We start from the raw sequence: 11,090 nt of genomic DNA, 5'->3' as shown, positions 1-11,090 counted from the left end.
TTTTTATTTTTAGTATATCTTTCTGCTGCTTATACTTCGGACATTCTCTGGAGTAAGAGGGATGGTTGTCTGAACAATTTGTGTGCGGACAAACCGATACGCTATCAATTTGGATTTCACTAGCACTAGTAGGTTACCGTCTCTTGTTGGCTGTATTTTAATTGTCTCTTTGCTTATCGCATGCAAAGCTCTGTTAACTACAAAGCAAGAGCAATCTGACAACGGTTTCAATTGTTCACTTGCCGACACAGTTAGGAATTTTGGCGATTGCTCTACCACTGGTGTTAAAGCCGGATATTCGAGTTTATCGTATATTCTACGTTTTTTCACTTTTGGGCTAGGGGATAACAGAGCAAACCTATTGTACCCCAAGTTTGGAGGCCCGGGGGCGATGGTCCCGTAGTAAAAAGCTGGTTATAGTTATTAAATGTTTAACAGATTGAATCAAATGTATTAGTGAAGAATTTGGGGGGAAGCAGAACACGTATACGCGCACTGATTTGTATAGTAAATTGTCTCCGAGCTTAATAACCGACGTGTGCACACAACGATTACAAGACGACGAATGTTATATGTAATATAAAAAAGAATGAGAGGTACTATAAGAAAATGAACCCAAAATTCAGGAGCAAATGAAAAAATGCTCATTGATAATAATTCACATGTATAAATTAAAAGATATAACTTAAGCGGTTACAGCGCTAAGCAAAAGGACAAGTTAGAAAAAATAGCAATGCGGTGTGAAAGAAATATAAGACCATAAAATGTTTGTTTGTTTCGTTATTTCTCTGAACCTTTTAAGATATGACACTCCATTCTTTGTAGTAGTTTGTAAATATACACTAATTGTTCTAAAATCGCAAACATTTTCGTGGGAGGTTTTTCTTTGATTTCGAATCGAAAATTCATTACGATCATATTGTACCGAAATAAGTGCGGTATCACTGCATTTTGTAAAAGCCAGAAAGGAGCATAAATTGTATGAAAAAATGAAAGGGAGAAGTATACATGCCTTCTATAATTTTGACTTATATGTATATTTGGCAAGTCTTTGTGTAAAGAACAAAAAATACACATTTTCTTTTCTTTGCCAGCTTGGAAAATATAGGCTTATTTTTACTTAAATGTGATATAAAGCTCATTAAAATGTTCTGTAATGTCTTGTCTTTAAGTTTGTTATCATAGTGCTTTGTATTTTGATTGTCCACTATACGTGAGTTGCTTCTATTCAAAAAGTTCTAGTACAAACAATTTCTTTGTTTTGAATTTGTTTGTTTATTGTTTTTAATTTTTAAAATTCATACTTTTGACATGTATGTGAATGGCGGAGTTGCCGCTTTCCTCCTTTTCGGTTGGTTTTTATATTAAAAAGGCATCAAAATGGGAAAAACCCTCCTTGGTATCTCTGCATCTGTTAAACTTTTTATGGGAAGATGTATGAAAATTCAACTTGCTAAAATTTCATATGCTTAACAGTATCACACCAGTATGTTTACAGTATCTCCCCATAACTTTTCATTTGAAAAAATTTATTATATGCATCCCACTCGATATCATTGAATTCCTCATTAGAACATGTAGTCCCTCTATTTTAGCGTACCAACAGTTAATATGGCTTCATACCATGTAAATGGACCATAACATTGCTCAGTTCCTCAAATTTATGATGTTCTCTTTTTTTGTTCCTATATTTTTAAATACTCTAAAATATATGTTCCATTTACTCATGTACACATGTGAAGAGTATTTCTCCTGGTATATTTGCAGTGCTTTAATATATATCATTTATTTATATATCAAATTTGTTTTATATTAGGAACACAATGAATCGCTCAATAGCATAGGATCGGAAGAAAACGACGATACCCATGAAGAGCAAAACGCTTCTGGAAGCGGTAGCGGCAGTTCCTCAGGATCTGATTCCGATTCAGATAGCTCATCATCATCTTCAAATTCTAGCCGAAGGCATACCTGCCCTGATCGGGAATCACGAGCCAGCGACCAAAGTTATGATAGCGGTGACAATGCCCAGGATGGTCAAGCACAACCACAAACAAAACAAGGTGGTACGACGGCGACCGGTTTTCCACCTACAGCTGCGGCAGCTCAAGAAGACACGAAAGCTAACGGATACTCAGATGACAACGAATCTGACAGCGATTCGAATTCCGACACAAATTCAGACAGCAATGAGGAAGAAAATGGGGAAAATCCTGGGGAGGGAATGGAACACAATGTTACAAATTCCACACACAATCTTACTAATAACACATCAGCATCAACAGCTAACATCACAACAACAGATAATAATACCTCAAATGCGACAAACGATGGCGAAGAAGATTCGCAAGATGAAAATGCAAGCGCTGCAGATAGCAACGAGAAAGCAGCCGCTGATGACCAAAACAAGAAAATAACGAGTAAAATGCCAACAGCGAAGATGTCTGCGAAGATTGTGTCTCAGTCGACCTTAGCTGCTAAACACAGTACCGAACATGTAGGGGATAATGCTGCTGTTGAAGATGGTGAAGATGATGACGCCGAAGCTTCTGAATCGGGTGAATCTGCAGATAAAAGTTCCTCGTCAGAGGCAGAGTCACCAACTGCCAGCAGTAGCAGTAGTAGCGAGGACGATGAAGATGACTATCAGCCGAAACGTAGCACGCGTACCGCCAGAAAAACGGCAGCTGCGTCATCAAACGAGAAGACCGCACAGAGGCAAGCAAAGAAACGGAAGAAGCAAAAGTAATTAAATAGTCTTGTAAAAGGAGACAAATGGCTATAATTTAAGACCAAATTTTGTTTGTGTTTAGTTGGGACTCAGACGAAAGCGATGAAAGCGGAGCGGACAGCGACATGTCAGCGCCGCCAAAACGAAAGGCAAACACAAAGGCCGGGAAAGCGAAAGCATCACATCGTCGCGGGAAAAAAGCCTCTTATTCCAGCGACGAAAGTGATGGCGAGGAAGATAGCAAACGGTAAGATAATAGCACCATATAAGTTAATTGAAAAACTAATGTAATTTAAGTAGATAAACTGAATACTTATGTTCTCTTTATTTTAAGATTTGGAACAAGACGAACTGCTGCGGCGGTTAGCTATAAAGAAGCCTCGGAAGATGAAAAAACAGATTCAGAAGATTTGGTAGAGGTCGAGTATGACGAAAGTCAGGCGGCAGCAGCAGAAGAGGAGGAGAAATGCGAGACGATCGAGCGGATATTAGCAAGGCGTCAAGGTCGCAAAGGCTGTACAGGAAATCCAACAACAATCTATGCCATAGAGGAACAGGGAGTTGATCCCAATGATGGGGTCGATGAGAACGACCTAGAAAACGCTGAAACCCAGTATTTAATTAAATGGAAGGGATGGTCATATATACATAACACATGGGAGTCCGAAACAACTTTGCGCGAGCAAAAGGTCAAAGGCATGAAAAAGCTTGATAACTTCGTTAAAAAGGAGCAAGACATTGAATATTGGCGTCGTTACGCTGGTCCAGAAGATATCGATTATTTTGAGTGCCAATTAGAATTACAGAATGATTTGCTCAAGTCGTATAATTATGTGGATCGAATTATAGCTCGTAACGAGAAGCCGGACGGCATGTCAGAATACCTCTGTAAGTGGCAATCGTTACCATATGCCGAGGCCACTTGGGAAGATGGTGTATTAGTTAAACGCAAATGGCTACGTTGTGTGGAACAATTTGAAGACCGTGAAATGTCCAAGTGCACACCATCGCGACATTGTAAGGTGCTCAAGTATCGTCCCAAATTCTATAAAACCCGCGAACAGCCCGATTTTCTAGCCGAAGGTTTAACTTTGCGTGACTATCAAATGGACGGACTAAATTGGTTGCTACACTCATGGTGCAAAGAGAACTCCGTCATACTTGCCGATGAGATGGGTCTCGGTAAAACCATACAAACCATCTGCTTTCTGTATTCATTATTCAAAGTTCATCACTTATACGGGCCATATTTGTGCGTCGTACCTTTAAGCACTATGACAGCGTGGCAACGTGAATTTGACCTTTGGGCACCTGATATGAATGTAGTGACATATTTGGGCGATGTGAAATCGCGTGAAATGATACGCCAATACGAATGGCAATTTGATGGCTCGAAAAGACTGAAATTTAACTGCATTCTAACAACATATGAGATTGTGTTGAAGGTAGGTCAATATATTATACATACATACATACATATGTTTTACAATAGCCCTGCAGTAAAATTTTGAGACCGTCTGTCAAAGCGCTAGTTCCGAATTACATATATCTGAACTAGTGCAAAAGCAAGAAGACAGGCAGTTGTGAGTTTTCAAATTTAATGAATTTAAATTGTTGCGTGCAGCTTACAATTTTTTTTTTGTTAACAAAATATGTAACAAAAATGTAATCAGTAACAGGAAAGAAAAAAATATCCAAGAATCGAATCTTAAAAACGGTTTCTTATTAAAAAAAAGCGTCCAAAACGGAACCGGTTAAAAACTAGTTGCAAAGTAATACACTGGGCGACAATTGCCACCGCCAATGATATCGCCGTGTAAAACTGGACAGTTGAAAGCATTGCTTGAGTATTGAGCTAGGACTAGTACTTTCAGCAAAAGATCTAGTTCTACGCTCGCTCTGAGCTAGTCAGATTTTCTGCATGGATATTTCTAGTTTAAAGGCAAATAATTTATTTCTTGTTATTTAAAATCGTATGGCCTTATTCATAAAAAATTAAGTAGGTTTAAACTTAAACATATATGTAATACTTCTATATTGGCAGTAAGCTAACTTCTCAATGTGTAAGCATTCCGAAATCAAAGCGAGACAGTCTAGTACCGTTTTTGTCAATGTATTGTGTACTTGAGTGCAGTTTTTGTATATGTGTTGTGCACATGTTTATTTATAAACGTATGTATGTGTTCCTTTTCTTTCGTACGTGTTTATTGATATATCTGTACTGTAGTGTTTTCGGACGGTACTAGCTCTTACTGCCAATATAGGAGTATTACATATATGGGTTTAAAGAGCTTTATAAAATGACGTTTTCATATATTTTTCAGTTTATAAACCTTTTTTAAAGCTACTTTATTTTTTATGAATAAGGCCATTAAAATTTATATATACATAGATATTTATAAGTGTGATTTGGTAACTCTTATAAGGCAATTTCCGGAATTTCCTTGCACACGCCGCTGGGCCCCAAAAACAAACAAAAACATTGCGCAATATCAGGCTTACGTCGGTCGTTTGTGTGGTGTATGGGGCTGTTTGTAATAAATTGCACAGTTATTGCGCTAAAATCAAAATCATTTTGATATAATTTGTCCTGCGTATGGCGACAACTAAGCAATTTTTAGTCTAGTTTACATTTTGCTGTCCAGATCATGCTCTAAAATATGGTTGAGCGTAGAAAAAATTAAAATTTTGTTTAATATTCTTTTTTTGCGTTTTAAAGCTGAAACTATCAAAATATTCACAGCGCATTCTTGTACATATTTTCTTGATATAAGTTTGTTTTTCGTTATGCAAATAAGCATACAGATTCTCTGATTTTGTTAAAGCAAGCAATATACATTTTTTTTGTAACTATGGATTTAATTATAAAATTTTATTTATTTTTTTCAAATAAAAGTTTAACAAACAACCGTTTTTTTGCTTTTGATACTTTTTCTGCTCGGCAACAGATACTTTTTTTCAAGCTCGCGGCAACGCTGGCAGTCAGCTATGTGACAAGTGAATACGATTGCAGGAAATTTTGAGTGAGAGGCAAATCATCATGTTTTGTTAAAGCGTTGCCAGCACAGTGTGAAATTAACGTTAACGTTTCAAGATTAACGCTTTGATTTCGTATTGGTAACATGGCGCCGAAACGTAACATACACCCCTATTCTGCAACTCTTTCGTATTCGGATTTTGCTACGAATCGTAGAAATAGTATGCTGCAATCCGAATCGTATTTTCGAAATTTGTAACAATGGCATGTCTAAAAACGAACGAGTAAGCTTTTTTGCGTAATTTTGTACGAAAACAATTCTGTGTCGGAGGCGAGATAAAAGATGTAAATCGATGTGTGTTTGCAGGAAATATTATTTATATTTCTAAAGTAAATATCTTTAGTTTAAATTGAAACGACCAAAGAGCAGAATCCTCCTCACACATAGGCCAAGAATAGTAGCGCTGTGATACCATATGGAATACTAATCCCTTTCGATGTCATGAGTTTTACCGATGGTCTTATTTATACCTATGAGATCTCTGCCAAGCGTGCGTAATATTCTTCTATGATCTTGCAACTTCAACATTGATCAGATCATTTTCGTCAATCGGAGGTAGGTGCAAGATCGCATTTAGGGTGTATGAGGGCAGCAGGCAAAGGCGCGCTTAAAGTGTTCTCACACGATATGTATTTGCATCTGCAAGTGTGTCTTTTTCGAACATATGCAAATGCATCTGCCTGTCAAATTCACAGTATTTATTTAAGTATTTAAAAGTACGTTCTTTGAAAACGAAAAAACCAAGCCCAGATGATTCTATATGTGTGTCAGATGAAAATAGCAACATTTCTATTTCGTATGTACGCGCATCTGCTTTGTACAGAAACAAATCTAATTTGCCTTTACATGATATGTTGGCATTTCCATGTGTAAAAAGTGGCATGCACACATGCAAATACATATCGTGTAAGAACACCTTTACACAATGTTGCGGTCTTTACATGCATACTTCAACGCATCCTCCATTTAGCCATATGAAAAGTAAATTTGTTTAAGATGAATATAGGGCCAAAGCAGACCAAACCCCGTGTGGGTTTCTATATATTTCGACTGCAGTGCAATCCATTAGGTCCCTGTTCTGCAAAACCACTGCTTGTCACGAAATGAATACGCATTATGAATTTCAATCAGATTTTATAAAATATAGCGGGTTCATTTTTAGGAAACGAATTTTTCATCATACACTTTGCGAATTTGAACGAAATCGGTTAATAAATACGACTTTTATAAGTATCTCTACTCCAGCGCCACCAGCGTGTTGTCTAGTAGGCTATAATAGGTCCATATATGCAAGGTATAACCTCCGACAATTTGACTGGTTTTTCAGTTAAGTCCGAACAACGGAAACGGCTATCATTTTATGCATATATGTACATATATGTTTCGAATGAAAAAAAAGAATCATGAAAGTAATAAACGTTCGAATTTGTATTAACAAAATCGGTTCATAAATACGGCTTTTATCGGTTCCGTTTTTCGCAAATGCTTTTTGCATCATGCAGGTAGCTTATACTTGGAATTTGAACGAAATCGGTTCATAAATACGACTTTTATAAATAACTCCAGCGCCACCTAGCGGATCAATTTGTCGCATACGTCCAGATCATGGAGTTAGCACACTTTTTGAATTTGAACGATGATAAATACGACTTTTATAAATAACCCCAGCGGTATCTAGCGAGTTTTCTGGTAGCCTATAATAGGACCAGGGTTCGGATTTGCCTCATTTTGGCCCCTCGCTCGCTCGTTAGTTTGCTCTGAGTTAGCGCAACTCCCGAGGAACACGCGAGGCTGTTTGCAAATGAGCACTCGTTAGGTACGAGCGCACGCGATGAGTAGCCAGCGAGCGAGTAAGCAAACGAGGGCGGCGCAAGAGTAGAGCGGCAAGCAAACGAGGGCCTCATTAGCTCTGCCCTCGCGAGAGGGGCGTTGCGAGCGAGGCACTCATTTGCAGCAGCAGACGAGCGAGGCGAGTAAACGAGCGAGGGAAATGAGGCAAGCAGATTAGACAGGCAAACGGGTTGTTTGGTCAGAAAAATTGCATCAACTAAGAATTTAGAGCAAACGATTGTATGCACACATGTAGATATGTATATACATACATATATACACATATGTATGTATTTATTTATGTATATATTTTCATGCACAGAAGAATAGATGCGTGCTATTTTTGCCAGTTTTATCTACTAGGTAGGCTCATATGTGCATACATATATATTACTATGTACTTATACGCACGTATTATTCGCAAATAACAATTTGCAAAATGGTAAAATTTGCCGTATAAACGCTGAGTTAACTTTTTATTTGCAAATAACTAAATCACGCAAATAAGTATTGATTAGTGCAACTATTTGCAAATAAGCGCAAGACGCCGCCATTCTTAGGTTTATTTTCTTTTTCGATTGTCATCCTATTGCCTTTTTATAATCAAGACGTTGCCATTTTTAACTTTATTTTCTTTTTCGATTGTCATATTATTGCCTTTTTATAATCAGGCAATATTAAAAAAGAATTTTTCACCATCGAATAAACAGTGAGTTAGGTATTTGCAAATTATTTTTATTTGCAAATAGCTTACGTATAAACGTAGTATATGTAGGTATAGTTTTATTAATTTTCAATAGCTTATAAAATTTCAACTTATACACTTAGGTCTCTTTTTATGTGGTTCTTTTTTATGCGGATTTGAATTTATGAGGTTTTTCAAACATTTTTTTCGCTGTATCGATTTTGCTTCTTTGAGAGTTTTGATTACTTTTTTGCATTCAATTTTTCTTACATAATTCATGTATTTTTTATGATATTTTTTGTTTTGGTTAAAATACAGAAGTGAAGAAATAAATTGTTTTTTTTTTTTGAAGTATCTGAATTTATGCGGGTTTTGAAAATGCTGGAACGCATCTCCTGTTCTTGTATGAAATTAAAGAACTTTTTTATGTGGCTTTCTGAAGAACGCATCTACCGCATAAAAAAGACCTAAGTGTACATGAGAGACAGACCATACAAGTCCAAGCAAGTTTCATACTTTGTAAAAAAATTTGAAAATTTCAACAAAGTTTTAAACTTTTTAATCACATTTATATGTAGAGCAATGCTTGGTGTGTAGTTTTATAGCATAAATATATCATTCTCACTCGAAAAATATCATAATTGTGTTTTTTTAATAATTTTGGAAACATTTCAAGTAGAATGTTCATATTTTTCCATTTTGGTGCCTTTGTCTGCATACATACTAGGTAGCATCCAAGGGCGGAGGGTAGGGAAAATCCGGGAAACGCAAACGAGCGAGCATATAAAGCGGGTAAACCATTACGTTACTTCGTTTGCCTGCCTGAGTAAATTGTTTGCCTTTGATGTCTCGTTTTTTCCCCTTTGTCCACTCAGCTTTTACCTACTTCACATCGCAGGCAAACGAAGTAACGTAATGGCGTTCCCACGACAGTCGGGTCTACGTAACCGGAACGACCCAGATTTATATCTGGCCAAGGACTGTCACTCCAGCAACACTCCCCAAAAAGTCTTTGGGGAATTTGTATGCTGCTACAACAACAAGTAACGTAATGGTAAGTACATATATACGGTGGACGGCTGCTTTGAAATTCAACGCCAACGCAACGCCAAAGTTGTATGTGAACCGGCCTCTATTCTTTGTTTACGCAAATACATATCCATACATACATACATACATATGTACATATGTCCTTGAACAACAGGCCGCAAATAAATTTTTTCTCCAAGGATTATATTTCATTCAGGTATACAGCATAACTGCTACAAGTAGCAAACTATTTTGGGGTGCTAACAAGTGCTTACTTGTTTTTTGTTTCTGCGGCACAAACGATTATCTATACTATCTTCGTTACTTACTTTTCTCTGTAAAGACAAAATACATGCATATGTACATACATACATAAATACATACATACATACATATATAAATATGCACGTTATGTATGTACATATATAACTAAAAAATATCTCATTCCATAATCTGTGCTTACGTATGTAATAAATTTTATTTGTTGTTTTAAAAGCTGCCCTAATACCGAGCCCTAACCGCCAAAATCACGTAAGCGACATTTTTTTCAAAATTTTCTTTTTGATGCAGAAATATTCCTAGAGCATTTAGGTACGTTTCTGCATCAAAAATAAAATTTTGAAAAAAATGTCGCTTAAGTTATTTTGGTGGTTAGGGCTCGATATAATATTCACATATTTATATGGATATGTACATACAATTATTAACATACTTTCGTACATAATCTATTGACATACATTCCCACATTTTTATGCACAAAAATGCATGTGTTGTATAGTGCACTAGGAGCGCTCGCTCCTCGCTCACTCGTCTTACCTAGCAGAGCGAGTATGCAGACAGCTACTCGCCTCGTACTGCGAGCGAGGCAACACACAACAGCCTCGCTCGTTTAATAGGAGCGCGAGGAAACAAGCAGCGCTCGCTCGTTTGGCGAGCGAGGCAAACTTCTCGTGCCTCGCCTCATTGCTGCTACGAGTACGAGCTGCGAGCGCCTCGTTGTCTGCGAGGCATTGAGTAGGAGTTTGCTCGCTCGCTCGCTCGAACTCCGAGTTTTTGCCCACCCTGAATAGGACCATATATGCAAGGTATAACCTCTGAAAATTTGACTGAAATCTATGCAGTAGTTTTTGAGTTAACTCCGAATAACGAAAACGGCTATTATTTTATATATATAGATGGCAATCTCATAGCTATATTTAAGTTGGCAATATTGTTCGTTTTCTTTATTCATTTTCTTTATTGTATTGAGATTCGTAGTTTGAATGTGATGCTATCAAACGTACAAAATCAGAGTATCATTTGGTGAATAAAGCTAGCCATAAGGTAAAATCTTAACTACTAAAAAAAAACTTAACGCTACAGCTGGTGACCCCGTAAAAGAACGCAAGATGCCACACGAACAAGAGGATAACTTCCAAGACGCGATTGCTTCGCCGCAACTGGCATGACTCCGTCAAACCGCCACCGTTCCGGAAGCCCGATCCCAGGCTCTGGTTCGCACAAGTGGAGGCGCAATTGGGACGAGCTGGTATTACTACGGATGCAACTAAATTGTATACGGTCGTTGCCGAGGTGGACTCGGCGATTCTCTCACACGCAAGTGATATCATCTCCTCACCTCCGGCTACCGCGAATACGAGGCGTTGAAGGAGAGGTTGATTAATGATTTCGGGGAATCGAAGGAGGCACGTCTTAAACGCTTATTTGAGGCTTGTGTGCCAGCCACCGTCTGGTCAAAGAAATACTTAAGAGCTATGGTTACGTCGCTTGCCAGTAC

General features: G+C 37.6%; 1 protein-coding gene across 1 annotated transcript in view; it reads left to right on the top strand.

Moving 5' to 3' along the window:
* Positions 1-1,816: 1,816 nt before the first annotated feature.
* The window catches only part of LOC118735279 (chromodomain-helicase-DNA-binding protein 1), a gene marked incomplete at its 5' end in the record, with an annotated part of 39,261 nt that continues 29,987 nt past the window's right edge, over positions 1,817-11,090 (top strand). Inside the window, 3 exon segments of the mRNA XM_036464941.1 lie at positions 1,817-2,745; positions 2,814-2,978; positions 3,066-4,176. Coding sequence (XP_036320834.1) covers positions 1,817-2,745; positions 2,814-2,978; positions 3,066-4,176 — 2,205 coding nt within the window.

This window comes from Rhagoletis pomonella, unplaced genomic scaffold, assembly GCF_013731165.1.
Source record: "Rhagoletis pomonella isolate Grant_MI unplaced genomic scaffold, Rhpom_1.0 Rhpom_scaffold_00003, whole genome shotgun sequence".
NCBI lineage: Eukaryota > Metazoa > Arthropoda > Insecta > Diptera > Tephritidae > Rhagoletis > Rhagoletis pomonella.
Note: the sequence above shows the minus strand (reverse complement) of the source record. Positions and strands in the feature narration are given on the sequence as shown.